Genomic DNA, 27,783 nt, shown 5'->3' with positions numbered 1-27,783 from the left:
GCATTTGTCTGCATTCCTCAGTGATGGGAGGTGATTCCAACGTGGTGCACCAGGAAGACCGGATGATGCCAGCCACAACCCCGGAGGGCTGGAGTGGACTGGTGGTGGGGGGAGGGGGAGGGCTCTTTATCTCAACATGGAGTCCAGGTAGCACGCAGCTAAGGCCTGGGACTGCTCAGGCCAAGGAAGTCAGAATCAAGGAGGGAGACCAGACGTGCTGGTTCTGAGACCCAGGCGGGGGGCTCTTTTCTCATGCGGGGAACGACAAGTGCTCCATGGCATGGGTCATTGAGCAGCACCAGACTTGAAGGAGGAATCATCTTGGACAGCCAAGGAGCAGGAGCAAAAGGATGTCTGGAGTACAACATTCCAATAGGGACACTCCCTGGAGGCCAGAGTCATGTTGGCCTTAGCTTTGGTTAGTCCGTGGAGTTCAGGTGCATACTTACTGTCTTGAGCTGGGCTTCTTCTCCCTGGGGGATGAAAACAGCCGGTCAGAAAATCAGGGCAGGGGGCTGGGGATGTGGCTCAAGTGGTTCCGTGCTTGCCTGGCATGCGTGCGGCCCAGGTTCGATCCTCAGCACCACATACGAACAAAGATGTTGTGTCCACTAAAAAATAAATATTAAAAAAGAAAGAAAGAAGAGAATCGCTGAACTCCCATCTCTGCTTTTCTTGTACCTGTGGCTTCTTCACGAAATGGCACAAGGACAAAAGAGCTTCATATGTGTGGTGACCCCATATGTGTGTGTGCATGCGGTGGCACATTTCCAGTACTTGCTATTTTTTGATGTTTTTTTCACTTCTTTTTTATGCTTTATTGGTGGGGTTCATTATGACATGTTCATTTATGTACACGATTTGCTTCAGTTCATTCTCCTGTACTTCCCCTTTCCCTCTCCTCTTCCCTCCCCCTCTTCCCCTTCCTTTATTCCTTCATCTTCCTTCTATTTATTTACATATTTTTCATACATTTTTGTTTTATATGTTTTTATCATATATATGCATTATAATTATGCGTGAAAGTGGGATTCATTGCGGTCTATTCATACATTCCTGCAGCAAAATTTGGTCAATTATTCCCTCCATTTCTTCTTTCCTTCCCTTCCTGCCCCCACTTAATCCCCTTCTTCTCTGCTACCAATCCCCCTCTGTTTTTGTGAGATCCCTTTTTTTTTTCATTTCTTTTTTCTGTCTAGTTTCTGCATATGAGAAAAAAACATCCAGCCCTTGACTTTCTGATTCTGTCTTAATTTCACCTCCCATGACATTCTTCAGTTCCATTCATGTACCAGAAAGTGACATTATTTTATTCTTCTTCTTTTTTAAATTTTTAATCGAATTTTTAAAAATAAACGACAGTGGAATGCATCACAATTCTTATTACACACATACAGCACAATTTTTCATCTCTCTTGTTGTATATAAAGTATGTTCACACCAATTCGTGTCTTCATACATGTACTTTGGATAATGATGTCCATCGTATTCCACCATCATTTATGACCCCCTGCCCCCTCACTTTCCCTCCCACCCCTCTGCCCTATCTAGAGTTTGTCTATTCCTCCCGCTCCCTACCCCACTATGAATCAGCCTCCTTATTTCAGAGAAAACATTCGGCATTTGTTTTTTGGGGGGATTGGCCAATTTCACTTAGCATTATCTTCTCCAACACCATCCATTTACCTGCAAATGCCATGATCTTATTCTCTTTTATTGCTGAGTAATATCCCGTTGTGTATATATGCCACATTTTCATTCTTCTTTATGGCTAAGTAGAACTCCATTGTGTATATAGACCACATTTTCTTTATCTATTCATCTGTTGATGGGCATCTACACTAGCTTCATAATTCGTCTATTGCAAATTGTGCTGCTATAAACATTGAAATGCAAATATCACTCTGTTACCCTGATTATTCCTAGGTATTTATATCACTTGCCCAGGGCTACTGCTTCTGAAGTCCGGGCTTTGAACCACTCCCCCACATTGATTCTTACTGTGTGGATGACATTTCATATGAAAAAAGAAAACCATTTAAAACAATGTCTTTTTTTTTTTTTTTTTTTTGGTAGAAAGTGTCCTCAGAATCAGCTATATTCCCATGTTCCTGAGAAATGCCATGTCCTGTTGGTTTGGCCCCTGGCTGTCCCCAGGCCTGGGGCTGTTCTACCTTCCTAGCCTGCAATCCTCCACCCAATCCACATAGGCGAGTCTCTCATCAAGGTCACTGCCAGACCTCCTGGCTCCCCAAGATTCCCTTGGTCACCAGTCAGGTCACTGGCTGGGTGTCCAGCTCCTGGCCTTTGCCTGGCAATGACCCACTCCGTGGTAGTTCCTCTCTGTGCACTGCTCACCCATCTTTAAAACCTTGGGTCAAATTCCCGCTGTCTCAGGAAGTGCTTCTGCCCCCTGCCATGGGATGAGGAGAATCTCCTCTCCTGTGAACACCTCTTGGCAAACAGTTATCACATGTGAGATGATTTCTATTATATATGTTTTATATATGTTTTAAGTCCAACATCCTTACCCCCCCAATTGGCCGCTTAGGACGCGGCTGTCTCTGGCCCCTGGGAAGCAATCAGCAAATGTATATTAACTAAATAGATGAATGGACAAACTCATAGTCTAGAGAAGGCTATGAGACCTTGCTCAACTTTTTGAGGGATGCCTGGCCCATTGTAGGTAAGCTGTCAGTGGAAGAATTAATGAACTCCAATGCCCATCCACCTCTGGGAGGCGGACTTACAAATGTAAGCACTCACTGTTTAAATTGAGTGAATAAGGACTAGCAGGGTAATGGAACTCACTGTCCATATCCAATTCAATGGACACACCCAAACCCCAACATGTGCACATACCACTCTTGATTGATGGCACCATTTCCCGGATGCAGGCTGATTTTTTATTGGAATAATAGTAATAACTCATACACGCCACTCTCACGTATCAAGCACTTTCCTAAGCAGTTTTGAAATACTAATTTTTATCTTCAGAATATGAGATTGACACTGTCATCAAGGATTACCAAAATGGGAATGGAGGCAGAAAGCGGTAGAGAGAAGAGGCCCACTCCGGGGCTGGTGAGCAAGGGGCTGAGAATAGACACAGGCTTCCTTCTCTCGGTGCACCACTGGGCTCTGCTGCTCACACCTCTTGGTGACAGCCAGGAAGCCTGCTTTTCTGCTATTCTGATGCTACACAGACTCACAGCATCCTCCACAAACGCCTGTGCCCTGCCTTGGGGCATCATCACACAAAAGCAACTGAAATCGTGAGCACATCTAATGAGTTGCTAAGAGCCTGTTCAACTGGAAGTTTCTCAGAAGACCAGACATGTGGTCAAGCACCCAATTTCCGGGCTGCTTCATGTATCTACCAAACATAGTACTCATTTTAATCTCTTGCTAAAACAAACAGCACCAGTACCTACACCTACAGAAGGCAATTTTGTCCCTGTGAGTGTCAGTGTGCAATCCAGCAATGCAATTTCCTCCCGTGCATGTTACAATCAGGCAGCGCGTAGGTTATGAGTGAGGCAGCGTCCGCCTGAAGCAGTTTCTCTGCAGATGCCACACGTGCAGGTTTCTCTTTCTGCACCGAGTGCCCGTGGCTCCTACTGAAGGATCATTCCTGTGACATACAACAGTTATCAGAGCATCTGCTTCAACTCCCCCAGGTCGCAGTGAAGAAAGAGACATTCAGTGACATGAAGTGATCCCCTCTGTGGGTCTGGGGTACAGAATGTACTGGAATCCAGGCCTCTGAATTGCAGCTGTGGCCCTTTCCAGTAAACCACCCTGAGCATGACTTCGCAGAAACGTTTAGATAAGCTTTACACCTCATTGATGTGAGCGGCATTGCAATGTGGATGTGTCATCTCTTATTCTTAGTAAAGTGATTTTTGTTAGAACACATTTCACAATTTTATATTTCACATACTTGTAACCCTGCTGGCTGTGCCCCAGTGGCCGGCAAACTGCTGCCACAATGGTTGCTCCATCCCTGAGGTTTTGCAATGGACGCAATTAGCCGCTTCTAAATTCTTGACCATTTTTAGTGTATTTCCTCTGTTTCCTGTCCGCCCTTTTCTTTTCTTTTGAGTCTCCTTTATTTTGGCACCCTTGCTCACATGCTCACATTTACCATTTCATCTGAATGAATAAAAATGATTACTGAAATACGTGCCATCTGTGGTGGCTGGATTTGAAAACGTGTTTCAGTTTTTGTAATAGGGTCCTTGCAACATTTATTCTTCTTTGTAGAATCACCCCTCTCTGGTCTTTCCCTGGGTCTCTTGGAAATGCTTTGAAATGTATTCAATCCATCAGCTGCTTCTGTCTGGGGAAATCATGTAGTCAGTGCAGAGATCTAATTTCTTTCTTAGCTTGAGCAAGAGCTGTTTAATAGGAAACATTTTGGCTTCCCCTGCTTTAAAGCCATCACTTCTACACTTCTACAGGGACTCTTATTTGACCCTCTTCTATTACTCAATTCCACCCCCCCCCCAACACACACACAAAATAGTTTTTGAAGACTAAGGCCAAGCATGCTAATGGAACTATTGCTAGTAGAACCATATGGCAGAAGTCAGGGGGTGAGGAGCAAAGGCTGAAAGAGAGAGTAGAAATTCCTAAAACTCTGGGATAGGTATGGGGCAAGAGAAAGTCGACATTTGGTAGAATTAAGGTATCCAAAGGAGTACTAAGAATTTGAAGGATTGCAGAAAGGCCAGAGTTAAAACTAAGAATGCATAGAGTAAAACAAGAGGGGAAAACACACACACACACACACACAAAAGAATAAAGGTCACCAGAAATAGACGTATACAAAGAAAAGTCAAAGAGGAAGAGAAAGAGGAGGAGGCAAATGATTAGAAATGGCATGTACTATAGAAATAAAAGAAAGTACATGAGGGAAAGAAAGACCATTCCAGGAAGCTTCTGGCGAAATAGTCAATGATTCATTAGGTCAAAGCCAAAATACCAGCATAAATCACAAAATGATGGGGGGTACCCCTAGCTCATACTGTTGAGCCCCAACTTGAAAACAAAACAAACCAAAATGATAATGTATGGATTCCTAGAAATGGCCTGAACTTCTGTTCATGAAGTTTAACAAAAGGATGTGAGATGTCAGGAAACATCATAGAGCAGAAAGAAGGTAGTCCTGTTAAACAGGACTCATGCTGGCTGGGAGGCAGTAGACCAGAAGCAGTGGCTGAAGGTTTCTGGGCTATGAAAACTTTTCTACAAAGAAATCCAGAAGCCCAATAGACAAAGCAGATAAGGTGAAGCTGCCAGATTTGAGTTGCCTGATAGGGAGTCTGTTTTTCAGCCCTCAGCCCTCCCCTTCCTGGCACCTCTGCAAGATGGCTCCATCTTCCAGACTATTCTGGGTAAGCCCCGTAGACATTATTTTTTTTTTTAATGAATTTTTTTTCAACATTGAAAATCAGGATATTTTACAAAAATTTTAAATGCCAACTTTCTTCTGAAAAATTGGAGCTGTGAGCCCCTGGAACTATTTTCCAGCATAAGCAATAAAGCCAGTGTCTCCCTAGTGGGGCATAATTTTTTCTGTTTGTGTCTCAATCCACATGCAGCTCACTTCCTGAATTCTCATTAGAAACCCACTTTGCAGCCATCTCTGCCCGCCAAGGTCCTGTGTAAAAGCCTCTGGATGTGAATGGCTTCTTAGGATCTTCGGCTTGAAACGTCCTGCTGGGGTCTTCCCATCTTAGTAAGGAGAAGTGAGTCTGGGTTATTTTGATCTCAAGTTATAGCTTTTAAATTTGCTTAATCAGACAGCATATTGGTAGTATAAGAAAATGCATTTAAGTGTGATTGTTTTCTGCTAGTAGCTCTCATTGCTGTCCTAGTCACCACCTCCCTAGCGCCCACCCCAACTCAGCATTGAGAGGGACAGGCCACCCAAAGTAAAAAAAAAAAAAAAAAAAGTATTGACTTTTGGACAGGGTATAGGTCAGTGGTAGAGCACTTGCCTAACATGCATGAGGACCTGGGTTCAATCCCCAGCACTGGGAAAAAAGAAAGGAGGAAGGAAAGAAGGGAGGAAAGGAAAAAGAAAGAAAGAAACTAAGTAAGTTAGTTTTGACATGATACTTGAACCAGAACTCCTTCCTCTTCTTCCCGACAATGTAGTCACAATACTGCTGCACAATGAGGCAAATATTATGTCCTCCTGAAAGCCTCCCCACCCTGGTTAATTTGTTTCAAACATCTTAGCTCCTATGCTCTATTTACTCTGGTTAAGCAGTGAATACTTGTCTGTTTGCTCTAGGACATAACAAGAGACGTACCAACACTTAGGTCCTGGGGACAGCTCCTTCCTCATATGTTTAGCAGTTTCCTAATCACCAGGAGGAGCTAAAGAGTTATTTTCTAAGCTGGTATCATAGACATCTTATGCTTCCTCTGATTTCCAAGTTAGATGGTCGTAAACAGTAAAACACATATATTATGTAGGCACAATCTAAAACCAGGAGATTGGAGGGGCATCAGGTTTCAAAATTCAGAATAAAGAACAAGTATCTAGGGTCAAAGCATTCCTTGGCTCTCACTGCTTGGAGTGAATCCAGGCTCCTTATTTACGGATCTTGAAAATCCACTTATCTTTCTATGTAGACATCTGCCCTTTCTACACCAGCTTTGGAATCCTATGACATTATTCAAAATGTGTATGACATCTGGTAGGAGGAGGGAATGTCATGTAAAGAAACTCTCATTTACTAGGAAGTAGCTGACTTCTGACCTTGAAAAGGTAACTGATTTACCGATAAGGTTTTGATTTCATCTGAGGTTTCTTCAAAGCCATAAACAGGCATTTTGGGGTCTTGGAGAAAAGAAAACTATCAGTAAATGGGAGAAAAGTGGAAATTATAAACCAAAATCAGAATTTGTTTTCAAGATAATCAATTCTTCGGAATACATGTGAACTAGTAGGGATGTGGTCCTTGAATTGTTCTGCTTCCAGGAAGTGGGTAGAGGGCTGGAGCCTTATTGGCAAAACTGTACTTCTTTACCAGATCAATTATGAACAACAGTGCGACAGCATTCTGAACCACAGCATTATCCTGCAAGGCTTTCTAAAAATCTACCTGAGAGGTGACCAATATTTTTAAAACATTACCCTGGGTGCTTATGAGAGTATCTGTGTGAGAATGAGTAAGGTAGAAAAGACTCACTCTAGCCGAGTGTATTTTCTTTGATAGTGGACACTCATGATGGTGTACCTGTGTTCACTCCATTCTTTACTTGGGTGTTTGCTTTTTTTAAAAATGGGAGAGGAAAAAAGAAATGGAAATTCAGCCCAACTCCCACGTAGACCAAGCAGAGAGGGAGGAGGTCCTCGCCACCTGCCACATTCCCTATTTGGGCTAGCCTGTGCGTCACTGTCAGGAATATGGCTCCCTTCGCCAAGGCCCGCAAAGCCCCTCCATTTATTTATCTGTAAACGCAGGGTGTGTAGGCCACGTGCTTTTACAACCTCGGCCCGGTGCCCTTTCTCCCATTTCTTTACGTCTCCTGCGTAGCACGGGAATTTGAGGGAAGAAGACGAGCGCATTCTACTGGGGACAGAAATGACACTAAAGAGCTACTAATTCAAGATCCCCAGAAGAGTCCCGGCACGGTTCGGTCCTCTCAAGCCTCAGCACCCAATGCCGGTGGGCGACCCAGCCCGGCCCACCCGGACAGCGGGGCCCCCACAGGCTCCGGGGAAGCGGCGGCGGCCACCGCTCCACGTGGCCCAGGGCCAGATGGACCTTGACGAGCCTGGTTTCCCGGTCGGGTTACGCAACAACTTTGCAGCCGTCATCTTCGCCCTAATTGTGCAGGGGGCGGTGTTGGTGCGTCGAGCTTTCCTCCCCGCTTCAGGCCGTCGCGGCTCTCGGGAGAAGCGCCCCCGGGGCATTTCCATCGTTGGCTCCGCCGCGCGGCCCTGCGCAGCGCCCACCGCCGACCCGGCCGGTCCCCGCCGCAGCACGCCCGAGTGCGGGCAGCTCGCCAGCCGCCACCCTCACTTTCCCTCCCGCCGCCTCCCAAGGCGATGGGGTCCCCTCGGGAGTGGGTGGAGGACGCGAGGCCGAGGTCCCCGCCACGCCCGGGTCGCCGCAGCCCGCGCCCCGGGCCGGCGTTCTGCCTGCAACAGGTAGCTCGGCTCGCTGCGGCTCTCGGGCAGACAAAAAGCGCCTCGGCTAGGGGTCGAGGGTCGCGGGTCGCACGGAGCCAGGGCGGCGACGGGGAAGGCCAAGAGGCAACGGGCACACGGCCGGCGAGGGTGGGGGTCCCGGCCTCGCCCCAGTCGGTTCCGCGGGGCCGGCCGTGGCGCAGCCCTCCCGCGGGCCCGGGTCCTGGCGGACGCTCGGGCGGCGGCTGTGGCCGCAGCCAGGGAGGGACAGGGACTGGTCGTGGCGCCGCCACCGAGGGGGAGTGGGGCGGGGGGCGGGGCGGGGCGGGGCCGCGGAGAGCCCGCCCCTGCGGGCTGCGGCCATTGGCGGCGGGCGGGGGGCGGGAGCGGGCGCGGCGATTGGGGCCGGGGCCGCCCGTCACGGCGGGGCTGGCGGGCGGCGACGTAGCGCCGCGCTCGGAACTGACCTACTAACACACATCTCTCGGCGCGGCCACGGCGCCCGCGGACCCGGCGCGCCCGCCTGCCGCCTCCCGCGCCGCGCCCTCGCGCTGCCCGCCGCGGCCCCGCAGGCCCGGCCCGGCCCGAGCCTCAGCGCCGCCAGCCCGACTCCGGGCCGCCCCTTTCTTTCTCTCCGCTTCTCCGGCTCCGGGCGCAGAAACCCGGTAAGTGCTCCGCCCACCGCCGGCCGGGGGCCCGCAGCCCGCTCCCCGAGCGCGCGGCCGGCGGGCACTGGGCGAGGGGTGCGGGCCGGGGTGCGCGGGGCTCGCCGAGGGCGGCGAGTGTGCGCGGCGCCTTCATTACATAAACTTTTGCTGCCTTGTCGGGATGGGACTCGCCACCTTAAGGTGGCTGCTTTGATTGCAGCGCCCTGGCGCCGGCACGTAGTCCGGGCTGGTTTGCGCTCTCCCCCCGCTGCTATTGCATAATGTCTCCTGATTTCAGGAAAATTGATGTTTTGGTAGAGAAGAGCGCCAGAGAGGCTGGGCAGAGGCTGGGCTCTCTCGGAGCGGGAAGATGCTCTTTCCTCTCACTTGTCTTTCCTTTCTCGTCCCTTCTCCGGGGCTGGCGGCACGGGGAGTGGGGGGTGGTAGGAGAGGTTTGAGTAATGGGGGTATAATCTTGATTTGCTTGTTGAGAAAGAGGGTTGCTAGCGCGAAAGGTGACGGCATCCAGAGAATGCCTGCGCGGCGTCTGTTTGTGTCAGGCGCTGTATAGGCACAGACGTTTTCCACCCTGTTTGTCGTCAGCGTGTTTTACAAGCCCTCGGGAAGGTTGTGGGGTTTGTCCTTTCTTACATTGCATAATCTGCCCACGGTGAAACGTTGGCACAGATTACGGGCTGATGTGGGAATATGCGCGTATGTGTGCAATGATCTGGTAATTTTAGCGCAGCTTCGGGTATTAGATCGTTATTTACATCTCTATTATATCCCAAATAAACATGTTTTAAAACGACCCTACAAAACATAAAAAGAAAAATTCCTGGGGAGGAATGCTGATCTTGGGTACTACGGGAGGGGGAGGGGTTTGCTCCTTAAATGTTCAGAGCTGTTATTTTTAAATCTGGGACGAACCATTGTGACGTTTACCTCCCCACCTTCCTAATTGTAATGCATTCCATTCGATCAGCCCCCTTTTTTTCACCTTATTGTCATTGCTTTTTCAGACACTACAAGACAGATCACATAATAGTTTCCTGGAAATGTTGCATTATGTAACTGCCGAATTTGCTGGCAGTGAGCATAGAAAGAGGGAGCTAATTACGTGATTTTATAATCTTGCTACAAAGAAAGTAGGGCAATCTCAGCCTTTAAGAATGTCACCATAACAGGTTTTATTAAAGAATATTTTAAACAGGAAAGTAGACAACCGGCTAAGCGTTGGGCTAGCTCATGCTGCCAAATGTGTCTCTTTCGCCCTAAATGAAATGCTCGTTCTTCTAAATTTAGCCCTATCACATTTTAACAATTGTGGCCTCAGTGCTATTTCTGGTGTTTTCTCCAGGGCTGTGTGCAAATACAAGTTCAAGGCCATTTGCTGTAGTTTTAACTCCACGCCTTCGGAGACCTTTGATAAGATTGTATTTTTAGGAAGGCATTTCGCAGCGCCCAGTGATTTGCTGTACGCTGACTCTCATTTATCTTTTTAAAGGACACTTTAGGAAACTGCTGTTCTGAGAACAGCAGGGAATGGCCAAGTGTCGTCTTCTGTTCTTGGCTTTTGTAAATAACAACAGCTAATGAGGTCAGAAGTATGTATTTCACATCATATTCCTCCCGCACACCCCAGATGAGATTTATGGAAAACATATAGGTTAGTAGATTGTATTTTTGTCTCAATAACCTAGTTTTATTCACGCGAAGATAAATGAATATGTAAAGTACCCAGATATAGAATTTCTTTCTAGATTCTTACCTAGTGTCATTACTTGTGAATATATGTACAAGTGTATATACGAACAGGTCCCCCCCCCCCGTAACGTTCAAATAATTAAAGTGCAGTAATTACAGTCGTTTTCCAAGAAGCGAGTGTAGCTGGAGCCCCCCACCACCCCGCAACCTCCCACCCCCCGGCGTCAGACCCCGACCTAGTTTGCAGGCTCGGGTGGGAGCCTCAGGGATGTAGGGGCAGCCTGGCGCCACCTTCCGATCGCGACCTCCGGGGGCGCCCCTCCCTCCTGCGGCCCGCGGGGTCTGCGGGTAGCCATAGCTGTGAACCACCGAGGGGCTGCGGGCGCATCTGGTGATGGCGAGCAGAGACTTGGACTCGGACGCTCCTCCGGACGGCTGCTGTTGGACAGGGGCTGCTCGGTGGCCTGCGCTGCGCTCAGCCTTATCCCCCCCACCCCCAGCACACACCAACATTCCTTTGTTCTGGCGCTGGGGGTCCTCACGGCGCCGAGGCCCCGCTGCGCCGCCCACCCAGTGGGAGGCGGGTCTCGGGGAGAGGCGCAGCGTGGGGGCGCGGCCGAGCCTGGGCGGGAGGGACCCTCGGCTGCCGGGGCGTGCCGGTGCGCTCTGGGTTCACCCCGCCGCCGCCTCCGGAGAGCGGAGAGCGGAGCTGGAGGGACTCCGGGCTCGGGCTCTGGAGGAGAGGGCAGCCGGGCGACCCGGAGCGCTCTCGTGTGGGTGCCCCGGGCTTCCCATGGGACAAATTCAGGGGCCAACTAACTCCCTGCCTTTGCACCGCGAGGTTCTAAAACCCGCGGACACCTTTGTTCCAGGAATCTTCATTGTATTTCAGAGCCAAGCGCTTCTCCTTTTATGAGGTGAAAAAGAAAATCTCCAAATATCAATAAATCACAGAACTTGGGGGTGGGGGACACTCCGGTATTGACAGGAATGGAAGGGAAGGCCCCCAGCTTGAGTTTGGCCATTTAAACTCATGCTTTATTATTTTATTTAAAATAATGCTCATTTTTTTAAAAGTCTTTAGTTTATGTGATCAAAGCCCAAAGGGAACTCGGTTGCCCCAAGTTCAAAATAAAACAAAATCAAAATGCCGTCCGCTGCCGTAAGAGAACTGCACAGTACCCCACTTGGACTTGAAGACTTCCAAAATCGGGCTCAAGCAGTAATTTAGTGCACTCATGGAGACTTAGCAGATGTTCTTTGAGAACTTATCAACTCAATCTGCTCTTTGTTGAAAACAGACCGAAAGCTTGGCTTCTATGGGTCCAGACCTGACACCTCTGTCCCTAGCCAGTTTCCCTCTTACTACAGGCTACCTGCAGTTAGTATGCACCTTGGTGAGGCGCAAAAGGCGCATGCGCTCCCCGGTTCCCGGGCCTAGCCAGTGATATTCTGACTCCACTATGATTCTGCCAGCTTTCAGGATAAATTGAGGGAATCACATCCGTGGAGCAAGCAAGTGAATGACCAGTAATCAGGATTCATATATGTAAGGTCACCATTTTTCTCTGCCTAGATTTCTGTGCAGTAAAAATTGATATTATCATTAAATCTGTAAAGATATTTCTTGAGAAACATTTTTTTTTTGTTCCAGTAATGATTTATTTTGAACACTGCCCATTATGTTTGTGTTAATTTCAGTTTGAAGGGAATTCTTGACAGGATCGAAGAACTGAAGACATCCCAAATCATTAGGTTAATGTCTGCGTGAAGGAGCAGAGAGATGAGTTGATTTCTGCAGAAACAATTTGTCTTTTTCCAGTTTCCTGGAACTTTCTGTGACTTGTGGTCTTGGTACTGCATGATCTCTGCTTCTAATACTCTGGTCTGAGATAGCCAGTGGCTGCTTTGACCCTCCTTGGAGAATCTCCCCTATAAGGGAATGCATGTAGCGAGCTACATGGTTGAAAACTAAAATTAAGCCCTGTGAGACTATTCATATTTGGCCCTTTCGACTAACCTGAGAAAATTGCATATTTGTGACACAGGACAGTGCCTCGCTAAGACTGGTGAAGGGCAGAAAGGACTGGACCTAGTAGTCAGCATTGCCTTCATGCTGGTCATTCTTCAGAAATGAGATTAAGAAGTAATATTTCATAAACACTCTACAGGTGTCAGGCAGAGTGTGGAGGGCCCTGTCATCATCCCCACTTTATAGATGAGGAAATGGAAGCTCAAAGACTTGGATCAGCATCCCAGAGCTCAAAAAGATGGGAAGCTGTGGTTGTCACAACCCCCTTTCTGTTCTGTTCCTTCAATGAGAGTGAGTACAAGATCACTGTAATTTTTGTAACAATTTCCTTTTCTGTGCTAAGGGCTTATCTTGCTGAAGTGCAATTATAACATCACTATGATGCAACAATCTGAAAATTAAAACCCTTTGTGAGAGCCCTTTCACACACAGGTTGAGCAATGTGCCTGACTCACTCCTGAGTGGATTTTTCTAGTTGACCTTGCTGTGGTCATTAGAGTCAGTTCCGAGATGTAGATGTGATTGCAGCATGGGGTGGAAAAGGTGCAGTCATCATGCCTGGACTTTATTTTTAACCAAGTTGAAAATCACACGTACTTCATTATTTCCATTGTAATCCAGATGGCATCGATGCTGTTAAAAGTTGTTTATTTTTAATTTGTATTGGGGAGTGAGAGCACACTTGGGATTCAATTCAAATATAACAGAAACAATGTAATAGAAATTTCCTATAATATTCATTTCTTGTTTTTGTAAGGTATGCCTGTATTTCACAGGATTAGCCCATTGTTTGGTATCCTGTTATTTTTCTAAATTATATTTAAGTTGATTTTTATCCAGATCGCACTCCTAGAGAATGTCGAAAGACATTGACCTTTGATCACAGACATTACATAAGAGTTTTTCAGTTTCAAAATGAATTTTTATTACCATCGCCCCCAATTATCTCTCACATTTCATTGCAAACAACTTTCCTGTAGTTTAAAAGAAAAAAAAATTTGTTCAAATAGTTTTAATTCAAGAGCAGAATCTCGTTGTTAAAGTTTAATAGGAACTTACTAGATGCCATTCCTTAATAATCTGTTTTTTGAAGACTCAGTTTCATTGAATGATACCTGTAAGTCTTATAGTTTTTAGGATATGGTGTCTTTTATTCCCTTTCTAGTGATCTTAAACTGTATTTAAGTGGCTTTCAAATACACTCTAAAAATAAACATTAAAAAAAAACTATTCATAAGGCATAGAGTAAAGTAAGTGACATTTGCAATCATCTGCTGATTAGGAAAGTGAACAAGGAATCAGAAAGCTTAGCTGGGTGGAATTGGGATGATCCTCCAGTATCGCTGAGCAATATTCAAGAACTTTCTCTGCCCTGCTTTCCCCTTCCCCTCCCACCCACACCCCACAGCATTTTTGTCCTTATACTTCATTTAGTGCTTGTCTAATGCAGCATCTCCTTCAACTCGATTACTTTGTGATTGTTGGTGCCCCTTAAGATTTCAGATTAGTTGTTAGGTTGATTGACTGTCTTTTCAAAAGTTTTGAGACAATAGTCATGCCCAGTTTGAAGTTTCTATAGTTTCTTTTTTTTTTTTTTTTAATACATCTGTTCCACCACCTCTCCCTGTCTCCCGGGCTCCTGCCACATTACTCTCCTTCTGATGACTGCTGTCTTTATTTCCCAAGCTGTGAAGTTGTTTGGATGTGTCAGTGTCCTCTGCTCTGCAATTTTCAGAATAATTTCATTGTGCATTAGGTTACAGTAGCCTCTTAAAAAGAATGTCAAGTTACACTATTTCATATTTCAATGACTAAATTGTATCAATGCTGTAATAAAATGCAATGTTGTCATCCTAGTTAATAAGTTTAAATCTAATTTTCAATTAGTCCTTTGTTGAACTTGAAATATTTTCCTTTATGGTAAACCCAGATCAGATTTTGACACATTTATTTACAGATGTACCCAAATAGAAAAAAGTAGGTCAATTTGTTGCTGTGCTTGAATAGATTCTGGCAGAGAGAGGGGGAGAGAGAGAGAGAGAGAGAGAGAGAGAGAGAGAGAGAGAGAGAGATTGATTGTGTGTGTGTGTGTGTGTGTGTGTGTTTTCCCTGTCTTGACTAAGTACACATTTCTTTTCTAAATTCTTACTAGAGATGGAACTATAGTGTTCATGTGAGCCTTTAGCTGGCCATTTGGAAACGTTTAGTTTTCTTAATTTAAAAAGTCTTTCTATTTTTAATGATCATGATTAGAAAATCCCCTTATAGCTTCAGCATTTCTGAATTTTTACGTCACTCACGATCCCTTAGTTGTACATGTGAATTCCTTTATTATTTTATCTAAAAATGCTAGATTTTTTTCCCCTTACACAGAATGTAAAGCATTTCATTTATGCAAACATCCTGGATTTTACCCTCTGAGAAAATGTAGGTTAACATTTTGCTAGTCTTACTAGTTGACAGGTATAAAGTCCTGTGAAATGATGGATTGATTTTATTTTTTTCATGAAAATGGCATTTATCTCAAAAACTAGCAACAGCCTTTTTAGTGGAAAGATGGTTTACAGGTTCATGTAACTTAAGTTTATCTCGAAAACAATGTTTTTCTTTACTGTTATATAAACATCCAAGAGAGTGAACAGTACATTCAGAGAGTAGAGGAGGAAAACGAGATATTTCTATGAAAATATTTCCAAACCACTAGGCACATCACATTGCATTTCACCTTGTATTGACAGAATTTTAAGATCCAAATAAAGAAGCAATTTGCAACAAAACTTAATGTTGAGAAAATAACATTAAGTTATTTAACATTTCTTAATGTTAAGAAACACAGGCAGTGATTAATGTACTTTGAACAAGAAGACACATAGCAAGATGTTCTCTTAAGTGGGTATTGAGGCTAAATGATTAGTAAAATTTTAAATGCTCAAAACAAAGTGTTTATTCTTTTCTGGTCTTGTAAAGACTTATCTCAGAGAAAGATCAGGTAGAGACAAGCAAAGATATAGTTCTATCATAAATATAAATGAGTCCTCAAGGAAAACATTGGTCTAGAATTGTCATAAAGTTGTATTTGTTTAGAGAACTTTGTAGATCAAGATCAGGTCTTTTAATGAAAAAACAATATTTAGGTCATCTGACTTAAATAAACTTTAAAAATCCAGGCTTACGAAATACAACTCCTGCTTGTAGCAACCGTGTGACGTTTCATAAAAAAAGGAGTGGGCAGTAATGCCATCCTCACATTAGGTATGGAAAAATGTCTCAGCTGGCATGTAATGACTCCTGCTCTTAAATTTCTCTTTTTATTTGTGTTTTTAAGAAACAGTCCTATCATCTAATGGGTGTAATGAAGTTAATGGTGCCGAATATGCTAACATCATAGAATTGGCATTTAGTGTCAATTATTCACCAAAAAAAGAAACATAAGCGGTGACTAATGTACCGCAGCATTAAATGTTGATTTGCAAAGATGACGCACCGATGAAGTAATTGTCAAATTAATCATAAAGGAAAATATTGGGATTTGAAATAAAGTTGTTGGGTGAGCGTAAATGCTGATGCTTTTAGAAGGCTTCGTCAACCACTTTTGCACTTGCCTTAAGTTCTTTGTTAGGAGATGTAAACAGAGTCCAGAGTTCATCTCTGCTTTGGACTGCTGCATAATCTCTGCCTCCTTGCTCAGTCCCTGGGATTGAGAGTTACACCAGGGTTAGAGAGACTCTGTTCTCTTCTGTTGAAATGGATACAGTTTGGGTTTTGTTTAAAAAAAAAAAAACAAATCACAGGTGACAATGTCCACAGCTGTATTTCTTTTCCTCTATCTTAACCTAGGTAGGATCCTGGAGATTAAATTTAGCAGAGATGTGAAAATCAATCAAATGTTTTCTCCATTCCTTAAGTACCACCAGGATATGAAACAACACCAAGGAACATAGGAAATAGTTCCAGGGAGTAGGTACCTTTGTTGGTTTAGGACAACATCTGGAAGCTAAGACAGCAACTAAAAGTGCCTTAATTCCCGAGAAACTTAGTGACTGGGAATGCATGACTCAGAAGCGGGAGGAACACAGCCAGGACTGTGTAGGGATGAGACTGCATTGCAGGGATGTGGGGCAGCCCTGTGCCAGTGTGGGAGAGGCTACTGACAAAGAAACTGTAGCCAGGGCTGAGCTGGGCTGAGATCTCTGCCATTTAACAAGCTGTGTGATTCCTTGAACTTGAATTTTCTCCTGTGAAAGTGGTTGTTGGGAAGGTTAATGAAATAAAGCAGGTCAGTCCCCGCAGTGCCTGGGGCATAGTAGGTGTTCAATAAATAGCACCTATGATGATTGTTTTTGTTATTGTCCTTGTGACAAGAAAAAGGCAGCATACAAGAGTCCACAGGGCATTTGCCCCAGACTCTGTTGTGGGAACTCTGTCCATGCACCTTAATTCTGGCTAGGCTCTTGTGTTCGGCTGCCAGTTCTGACAGCAAGGACTGGGCTTTTGGGGGTTTGGTTTTCTTTCCCTTTTATATGGGCCCAGTGTAGCTCAGTACACAGTAGGTTCTCCATATGTGTTGAATAAACCAAATAATAAATAAGAGAAGCTCTGTTAAAAAACAATTTCCCTTATTCACACAGTAATATTAAATGATAAATGGCATTTATCTCAAAGAAAGGAAACATCCAAAAACTTTTGTGATTATAAAACTCTTCTGTAAGGTGAATGGATGACCATCAATCCAATGTCGAGTACCTCATATCTTCAGTTTGTTGCTAGAAGAATACAAATATATTTCAGTTTCCTCCCTGAAGCCCTCCACAGTCTAGTTGGACATAGAAGAAACACCTAGAAAGATACACAGTATATGCAATTGGTGCCTTTTTGTTATCTCACAGGACTGACACACTCTTCCCACCACTGCAAGATTATTTGATACATAATGTTACATACAGAAAAGATCCTAAGATGGCAGGTCGTGTTTGCCAGTTGAGTTGTAGAGACAGGGAGGATGTCCAGATTCATAGTAACAGGTGGTAAGAATCAAATAAGAAGATGATTAAAATGAAATGAGCCTGTTTGTAGGTTTTCATGGACCAACAAAGTTGTGGAGATGATAAGTTGGACATACAGTTCTTAGACATCTAGAAGAAAGGGGTAAAGGAATTTTAAGACATGGGGCCTACCTTAGCTAAATGACAGCTATCTGTGCAGCATGTTGATGTCTGCCTGCCCCTGACACACCACGTGTTCCTGTAAGTAGCACACAGTTTGGGGCCAGGAGGTTGAAAAAGGTTCCCATCACTCAATGTGGGGAAAAGTCACAAACGTTTAGGAAGGCTAACTAAGAATTGTGGGACAATGTAAAGGAAATGTGATTTTTTTCTAAAAAAAGAAAAGGAGCCAGGCACAGTGGTACACGCCTGTAATCCTAGTGGCTCTGGAGGCTGAGGCAGGAGGACCACAAGTTCAAAGCCAGCCTCAGAAAAAGCGAGATGCTAAGCAACTCAGTGAGACCCTGTCTCTGAAGAAAATATAAAATAGGTCTGAGGATGGGGCTCTGTGGTCCAGTGCTCCTGAGTTCAATCCATGGTACATCCCCCCCCAACCTCACCAAAAAAAGAAAAGACAGGTTTTAAAAATGCATGGAAGAGAAAAATTATCAAATGGAAAAAAAGAAAAAATACCCAGAATAATAGTGTGCAAGATACAGTGTGATGTTAAAAAACTTGAAGTTAAAAGAAGCACAACCTGAGGATTCAGTGCAGCTTTGAAAGGCACCTGGGATAAGATAAGGTCTCTGGGCTTCATTAGCTAGAGTTTCTCACTCTTTGTTTTGCTACCCATTTCACTATTGGGGTGAGGACCTGACTGAATGGCAGTACACACTCGAGCAAGAAATCCATAGTGCAAAATAGGTTGTCACGTTCAAAGACAAAACCTGAATGGAAATGATGGGAAATCATGTTTCACCAAGTGATCAATAGAAAGATTCCATTACTGCCATATCCCTGATCCCTGCCTACTGTGACACATGCCTGGCCACTGTTGCTCTTTAAAGTGTCATTATCAAAAAAACAAACTTAGTGTTAACAGTCACACTTCTAAGTTGTGACTAGCAGTTTCCTGGACTGTGTTTCCTCAGTTTAGTGGACAGAAAAATGGCATGAAACCTTAGTCTTTATGATCCTAAAATCATGACATCATGCCTTCTGTTGCTACTGGAAAAGACAAAAGGATCTGGCAGGCTTTTACAATTGATAAAATTAAACTTCACTAGTCATTGTAAAACTATGCATAAGAAAAAAAATAGTGATGTAAAACAAAAACACTGCATCTTTTTTTTTTTTTTTTAAAGACAGAGTGAGAGACAGAGAGAGAGAGAGAATTTTTTAATGTTTATTCTTTAGTTTTCGGCCGACACAACATCTTTGTTTGTACGTGGTGCTGAGGATGGAACCCGGGCCGCACGCATGCCAGGCGAGCGTGCTACTGCTTGAGCCACATCCCCAGCCCCAACACTACATCTTTTTTAAAAAAATTTTTTTTAGTTATACATGGGTGCAATGTCTTTATTTGTTTATTTAGTTTTATGTGGTGCTTAGAATTGAACCCAGTGCCTCACATATGCAAGGCAAGCGCTCTGCCACTGAGCCACAACCCCAGCCCTAAAAACACAACATCTTTACAATCCGGTGGGATGGAGCTAGACAACTGGAGCAAGAGAAGAGTTGTTGTCCACATCTGCCTTACAAAAAGGATTATCAACTGGAAAACTATAGAATCAGTGTCTGCAAACATAGGCCCCAAAACCACTGTGAAAAGAGTGCTTTTGGGCACATAATACAGATTTATTATCTCACATCAAAGAAAGTGTTGGGGCTGGAAGTAGAGTGGTAGAGTGCTTACCTACCATGTGTTGTAGAAAGGCCCTGTCTTCCGTCCCTGGCACCTCAAAAAAAAAAAAAGTCAGGCCAAATGAATATTATAAATATGTCACCCAAGAGAGAAGAAATTAGTTGATGATTCTATTTCTGAGTTGTTATATTTTATTTGAAACTAATTAGTAAAATTGAAAGAAGTTCTTTCCACAACTATATTATCTTGGTTTAATTTGAAGTTTCAAAATGGCCCTGGACTTTAAAAAAATAATAATAATAAATCCCTTTGAACAGTGACTATTCATTTTAGTCTCAAAGCTACTCTATAACGGAAATCTACAATAACAGAATTTTCAGGACACAAAAAATGTTGGAGGCTTTGATCTTGATTGTTTGATAAATCAATTTGAAGGAAGTCAGGAAAAGGGACATTTCTAATCTCATGAGCACAGGTGTTTCTGAAGTGACAGCTTTATGGACAGGAATCCTTTTCATTCAGGTCTGGTGAGTCACTCGTTGGAATGTACTGGGCTCTAAGCCCACCAGGCAGTCAGGGATATGACAGGCAGGTTTATGTCTACATGAAAATGCAGATTAAAATCAATAATAACTGTTGTTAACGTGGCTTTTATTTTAGTTTCTTTGGAAGTAAAATATTTAGCTCCGCTGGGTGCAAGGGCACCAGGCCTGTAATCCCAGTGGCTTGGGAGGCTGAGGCAGGAGGATCGCAAGTTTAAAGCCAGCCTCAAGCAATGGCAAGGTACTAAGCAACTCAGTAGACCCAGTCACTAAATAAATACAAAATAGGACAGGGAATGTGGCACAGTGGTCAGGTGCCCCTGAGTTCAATCCCTGGTACAAAAAATGTAATTCCATTTATGTTTTCTTCCAAGTATGACTGCAGAACTTATTCATGGGTCTTAAAAGAGTTTACCTAGCAATGTTCCTTTGAAGAGGTGACCATGTTTGTTCAGCAATGGTGGCAGGGTTATCAAAAATTATTCAGAAACAACACAATATGCGAGTATTATTTAGAAACTTACCAACTGGAGGCTATCTGTAATTTCCTTCCTATAATGGCTCACCGCCACCTGCCACACCCAACCATTTCTCCCTTATTAGACACAGCCTTCCACTATTTTTCCCAGGACAAAGGTGGTTTTATTTTATTTATTTTTGTTTGGTTTCTCATTCTCTTGGACCACTTAATCTCTTGTAGATGGTCCTTCATGGCTTGACAGTAGAGGTATTTGGGTATTTCCTCCTTTTCAAGATTGCATGCTGTTGGGGCCAGAGCTGTAGCTCAGTGGTAGAGCACTTGCCTAGCATGTATGAGGCATTGGGTTTGATCCTCAGCACCACATAAAAATAAACAAAGATGTTATGTCCATCTACAATGAAAAATGATTAAAAAAAAAAAAAGATTGCATGCTCTTCCAAGGAAAGAATCGCCATGCCTATATTCCCTAAATGCTGAGCACAGTCCCCTCTACATAACTGGCAACGAAGATTTGTCCGAATAAATAACTGTTTCTTTTCGTATATTGCAGATCACCAGGAAGACCCTACTCTGTTCAATAAGAGGAGCCTGGCAGGTGAATCTCCGACAGTAGGACAAGAGTATTGATGGATTTGAAGCCAGTTCCCAAAGCTGTTCAGAATCCTGGGGAAATCACTTGTTCTTCTCTGCATTTATAGGGCCAGGTTGTTTCTGATGCAGTTGAGAAAAATGCAGACCATCAAAAAGGAGCAGGCATCTCTGGATACCACCAGCCCCGGGGACAAAGGGATGGTACTGAGTTCTGCCTTAACTGAAGCCACGGAGGACCTGGCCACAGGCGAAGAGCTGCTTCTGAACGAAGGCAGCGTGGGGAAGAACAAATCTTCCGCCTGTCGGAGGAAGCGGGAATTCATTCCCGATGAGAAGAAAGATGCTATGTACTGGGAAAAAAGGCGGAAAAACAATGAAGCGGCCAAGAGATCTCGGGAGAAGCGCCGGCTCAATGACCTGGTCTTAGAGAACAAACTAATTGCGCTGGGAGAAGAAAACGCCACTTTAAAAGCAGAACTGCTTTCCCTGAAATTAAAGTTTGGTTTGATTAGCTCCACGGCGTATGCTCAAGAGATTCAGAAACTCAGTAATTCTCCAGCCGTCTACTTTCAAGACTACCAGACTTCCAAGGGCACCGTGGGCTCCTTTGTGGAGGAGCACGAACCCTCCGTCGTGTCCAGCAGTTGCATTTCTGTCATCAAGCACTCTCCGCAGAGCTCTCTGTCCGACGTGTCCGAGGTGTCCTCCGTGGAACACACGCAGGAGAGCCCTGGGCAGGGCAGCTGCAGAAGTCCTGAAAACAAGTTCCACGCCATCAAGCGAGAGCCCATGGAGCTCGACAACTATGCAAGGGAGCCCAGAGATGACCGGGGCCCCTATGCAGCCTCCGTCTATCACAACTATCTGGGGAGTTCTTTTTCTGGCTACTCGCACTCTCCACCTCTCCTGCAAGTCAACAGATCCTCCAGCAACTCTCCCAGAACTTCAGAAGCCGACGACGGTGTCGTGGGCAAGTCCTCCGACGGGGAGGACGAGCAGCAGGTTCCCAAGGGCCCCATCCATTCTCCAGTGGAACTGAAACGTGGGCATGCGACCGTGGTGAAAGTCCCCGAAGTGAACTCCTCTGCCTTGCCGCACAAGCTTCGGATCAAAGCCAAAGCCATGCAGATCAAAGTCGAAGCCTTCGATAATGATTTCGAGGCCACACAAAAACTTTCCTCGCCCGTCGACATGACGTCGAAAAGACATTTTGAACTTGAAAAGCATAGTCCCCGGAGTATGGTACATTCTTCCCTCACACCTTTCTCAGTGCAAGTGACAAACATTCAAGATTGGTCCCTCAGATCGGAACACTGGCATCCCAAAGAACTGAGTGGCAAAACTCAGAATGGTTTCAAAACTGGAGTGGTGGAAATTAAAGACAGTGGCTACAAAGTTTCCGATGCGGAGAATTTGTACTTGAAGCAGGGGATAGCAAACTTATCTGCAGAGGTGGTCTCACTTAAGAGACTCATAGCCACACAACCAATCTCTGCTTCAGACTCCGGGTAAATTACTACTGACTAAGAGCTGGACATTTAGGAAGCTGTCATTTGCAATAGATGAATATGTTTTTGTATGATACAGAGTTTTCACTGGACTCGTGTTGTCATTTCACTGTCCTGTGCACATGTTGTCTGTTGGGCGTCTTTGTGTGCACAAACTATGATGAAGATGAGGTTATGTTCTCACCCTTCCCTGTGTATAGTCACATAGTCCACACGAAGGCTGTATATATCGGACATTATTTTTGTTGTTCTATTATAAAGCGTGTAAGTTGCCAGTTTCAATAAAGGATTGGTGACAACACAGACATTCTGTTCCATGGCACTTGATTTGAATGGAAAATGGAAAAGCAATTTTAAGTGATCCAAGTACTTATTGAAGTTTATTTTTTACCGATACCAGGCACTTTCCCCCTCTGAATAAGGAAAAATGGAAGTGTACATGAGCAGATCGTTTGCTTTCTAGACTCTAACAACTTCAGAAACCTTCTAGAGAGAGAAAAAATAACGACGGATTTTCTTTTCTGAGACTAATTTGCTAATATTCACTGCTATATCATTTTCTTTAAAATATAGTTTTTCTATAATTTTTTTAAAGTAGATAAACCAGGCTGTCTGACATTGATCTGCCTCTAGTCATCTCCCTTTTAAGTGTGACACAGGGATGCAGATAGTTGAGTCACTGACCCAGTTTATTAGATGAAAGGCTGCTTTTAAAGAGTGGGTAATAAGGATGGAAGCATTTTTATGTTGTAAATCTTAACAGTTCTGGTGTATAAATCGTCTAGGGAATAAAAATAGTTATTTAGCTTATAACTACTTTTATTTGGTTTCCAGAATTTCAAAGAACACATCGATTACCAGAGGCCAGCATATGTATGTAGTCCGAGTATGTATGATGATTTTTTTTTTTTAAAGATGTGGTCATGAGCTGAGGCTATAACTCAGAAGGTAGAGCTTTTTTCTTGCACATACAAAGCTCTCCAACACCACAAAATAAAAGATTTATTCGTGATAACTGTAAATAATAGCTCTGCATCTTCAGGCATTGGTTTAAAAGTTATATAACTTCAGGGAAAAAAAAGCATCATCCCAACTAAATTGTTCCTGATTATTTGTCCAAGATGCTCCACTGTCCTGTGGCACACAGTGTGACTGACATCCACATGTCCTTCTGAGGCCGAGTGAGGTGGGTGTCAATCAGGCATAGCTTTCTCAACAGGGAACTCCTGACCAAAGCCCTATTTCCACATTGACCTGTTTTCTATTCCAGAAGTGGGTAAAGGACTTGAGAAGGCATAACAGGTGCATAGTGACTCAGTCCTCACTCTGTACCTGCCCCATGTTGGTCAGCAAAATGGAGACAGGGAGAGCCCAACAGAGCATCCCATTTAAAGGGGCTGTGGTCTTTCTGACTGCCGCTGCGAGCCAAGGCCTGATTTGGGACATGTTGCGTTTCTCGCACTTTCGTGCTTTGCGTTAAAGGGAGTGATGATAGCACACACACACGCCATGCACTTTTGTCCTTTTGGCCACAGCTGCCACTTTTCTCTCCTAATTCTCTGGGCTGCTAGAGCATGTGTGGCCTGGCTTGGCCCTGGGCCTCTCTCTTCAGTATTTTACCCGCAGCTAAAATACTGACTCCTCTGTGAATGTTGTAAAGAATCAGGACCCAAAAGCCTTTCACAGCCCAGAATGGATGAGACGAATCAAAAAGCATCAACTATGACACGGGTGCAATGTAAAGTCTGGTTCCTACATTTTAAAAAAGACCACCTGGGGGCTGAGCTGAGGGTGCTCAGAGTTAGAGTACTTGCTTAGCATGCACCAGGCTCTGGGTTCAATCCTCGACATAACAAGAAAGAAAAAAAAATACTATCTGAATTTATGATAAGGAGAAAAACAATAAGGGGGGAGCACTTTTTTTTTAAGTTTGCTGTGAGTCAAGGCACTGTGGAGAGTCGGGTTGTGTTAATGCAGGCAGGGTCCAAACCAAGTCCTCTGCCCCTAAGGGACCTGTTTGATACAAGGTACAACAGAAAACATTCCAAAGGAGATGGGGGATTTCACATAAATAGGAGAAAGGGCTAATACAACATTTGGTAAGTTATCTAGAGAAGGGTGTGACCTTCTGAGGTCCTGAAAAGGATACTACAAACAAGGGTGACAGCAAGAAAGGAAAATACCGAGTTTTCAGGAAGAACTTTGTAACTCTTGGAGCAGTGCAAAAGCAAAGTGCTTCCCTGGGCCATAGCACCTACCTAATTTGCAAGGGGCTTGGTTTTTTTATTTGTTTGTTTGCTTTTTCCTGGTCTTTGATTCAATACACAGGATGGTGCTATGTTGCCCAGGCTGCTCTCAAACTTCTATGCTCAAATGAACCTCCTGACTCAGCCTCCCTAGTGCTGGGACTACAGATGTGCCTCCTATTGAGTATTTAGTGACCATCTTGCATATCACACCTGGATGTCATGATTTTAACTCTCTTCTTTGTGTCAGCATGTCTTATCGTGTCAAGGATCTACCTCATCCCTGGGATGATAACTAGAAAGTTACTCCTCAAAAATAAAAGGGATGCCATAAACCAGCCAGGAAGCAAAGAAATGCAAAATGACACAGTAACACTTTTTTTGTTGTTGTTGCCAACCCAGAAGTACTACTGCTTCTCCTCTCTGCCCATAGAGCCCCAGTCAGATGGCAGAAAATGTGCTTAAAACCAAATACATCCATGACTATTCAACCATGAGAAATGGAAACCTCAGAACTCCAAAATCTCAGGAATTTCCAGAAAGGAGGCTAGGGATGTGGCTTGGTGATAGCAGGCTGTTGAATCAGCCCTAAGTATGACCAGCACTGAAATGAAGAAAGAAAGAATGATTAATTTCAGAAATGTGGCTACTCGGGTTGATCAAGGTAGCCAGAGAAAGCCACAGCTGGGCACGATACTAGGATGCTGCCTAAGGGCCCCAGGCTGGAGGAGCGGCAGGGAGTCTGGGGGTTGATGCAGACACAGCTGCAGGAACCACCTTGTGCCAGAGGAACAGGATCAACAGCCGCTCCTCCTGAGCAGTGTGGTTCCTCCTGGCCCCTGGTAGCCTGCCGTGCAGTGTTCCTACCCTGAGTCCAACAGTATGTCAATGGGAAGTTTTGGTGGTCAGGTTTTTTAAAAATTATTATTACTATACTCTTTTTATAAAGTAGAATGCCGTAGTCCCTGTTTATCTGCAGGGGTTTTATGTTCCAAGACCCCTGTAGATAGATGTCTGAAACCATGAACAGTACTGCCTCCTATATAGACTATGATTTTTCCTACATATACCTATGATGGATTTTAATTTATGAATTCAGGAAGAGTCTAGCAAACAATAATAAAGCAGAATGATTCATATGCTGTGATTTTTTTAAAAAAATTCAATATTTCTGGAACTTTCCATTAATATTTTCAGATGAAGGTTGACTGCAGGTATCTGTAATCATGGATAAAAGGAAGCTGTTGTTATCCAAGAGGACAGTGTGGTGTTGCTGGGAAAGGAAGGCCAGCAAAACTTCTCTTAGGTTCTTTGGTTTGATAGGAGGCTGAGGAGTTCCAAGCCTGTGGAGGAAAGGAGAAAATCTTAAGAAAGTATCCAAAGTGGCTTTTCTCAGGAGTTAGTAAAACTTCTGTTTAAGCATCTACTTTTCATGGTATGATATTTTATTCTTTTATCTCCAAGGAGCAAGTATTCCCAGCTAACATCATGGACATCTTCCAGCTCGTGTGGATATCCACACTTTTTTCCCCCTGAACTCTGATCCTTCATCGGTGGATCTTTATGTCACATTGCCATTGTGAACTATTTACTATTTTATAATAAAAACATTAAAAACTGGTAGCTATTCAGCTTGTTTTTTTATAAAACTAGACATCATCCTTCAAAAATGAGAATCAGCAGCACCCCCCCCACCCCCCGGGTTTTTAGTTTGTGTTGGGACAGGACAGGAGCTGCTTAAGCAGCATGAGATCACCGGGATGATTTGTGCCATGTCCCATTATCAGCCCCTCCCGCCCCCAGAAAATGAGGAACATTTGCCACAGATGAGAAGTTGTCAGGATACTCACAATACCAGGAAGGATGAAGAAATCAGAGAAGATTTAGAATTATGAACTACAGTTAGAAAAGTGAACTAGGATTGTCTTGTGGGAAAGACGTTTGAAATACAACCAATTTGAAGATGTTAGAAATACTGACCACAGAGGGAGTCCATATCCTGACATATATACTGATACTGGTATATGCTGGTTCTAGTGGACACAAGGACAGAATTCAAGAACTAACAGAGATGGGACATTGTAGCAGCATGAGCAACCCAGAAAAGAGGGGAAAGGAGGTCTTTTAACGATAGCATAGCAATTTAACAAAAGGGACATTGATAACCCTTGAAGTAAACAGCTCTTGTCGTGTAACGAGATTTTCATAAAAAAGTTATATTTTAACAGTTCTGTCATATTTCCAGTGAGAAAGGGAAGTTTCTGAGAATGGAACTTTGAATACCTTACTGGGGTCACACACACAAAAAACCCTCTAAAACCAATGAGATCTGCAGGTGCCTGGGGAGTCACTTTGTAAAGAAAGGGAGAGAAATAGGTGGTGGTGCCTGCTTGTGTGATTTTTAGGGGATAGGGAAGGGCAGAGCTCAGGGTTACTTTTGAAAGGAGAAAAGAGGAGTCAGGGGCTGAGGCAGGACCCCACCTGGCAAACGGGCCAGTGCAGCTACCCAGTGGGTAGGCACCTGCAGGACCTACTAAGACAACTGTGTGATTTGAAACTGTTTCCACTGTTAAATGGAAACAGAGGCAAAATACTTCTTCCATTTCCTTCTCAGATTTTTCAGTAAATTCTATTAGGCCCACACATGCTTTTGTAGGTGGATATATATATATATATATATATACATATATGTATATATATATACACACACACACATACATACATACATACATACATACCAGGAATTGGACACAGAGGTGCTTAACCAATGAGCAACATCCCCAGAGCTCTTTATTTATGTATGTGTTTTTATTTTGAGACAGAGTGTCACTAAGTTGCTTGGGGCCTCACTAAGTTGCCGAGGCTGGCCTTGAACTTGCAGTCCTCTTCACAGGTTCATTTTTGTCTGTCTGCTAGACTGTATCTGGGTCAGCCGAGCCAGACAGCATATCTGAATGCAGAAGGAGCCAAAGACCATAACCACAAAGGCTGACCCCCCGAGGAGTGGCTGAATCTGGAAGGAGACTTGGCC

At 44.2% G+C, this 27,783-nt stretch overlaps 1 protein-coding gene across 1 annotated transcript; it reads left to right on the top strand.

Annotated features, from left to right (window-relative positions):
* The first annotated feature begins 8,707 nt into the window (after nucleotides 1-8,707).
* On the top strand, nucleotides 8,708-22,811 carry Nfil3 (nuclear factor, interleukin 3 regulated). The gene is made up of 2 exons (XM_027955425.2): nucleotides 8,708-8,817; nucleotides 20,958-22,811. Exon 2 carries the CDS (start codon nucleotides 21,122-21,124, stop codon nucleotides 22,508-22,510), a length of 1,389 nt encoding a protein of 462 aa, XP_027811226.1. The 5' UTR covers nucleotides 8,708-8,817; nucleotides 20,958-21,121; the 3' UTR covers nucleotides 22,511-22,811.
* Nucleotides 22,812-27,783: the final 4,972 nt, after the last annotated feature.

Source organism: Marmota flaviventris, chromosome 16, assembly GCF_047511675.1.
Source record: "Marmota flaviventris isolate mMarFla1 chromosome 16, mMarFla1.hap1, whole genome shotgun sequence".
Taxonomy (NCBI): Eukaryota; Metazoa; Chordata; class Mammalia; order Rodentia; family Sciuridae; genus Marmota; species Marmota flaviventris.
This window is presented reverse-complemented; position numbering and strand designations above follow the sequence as displayed.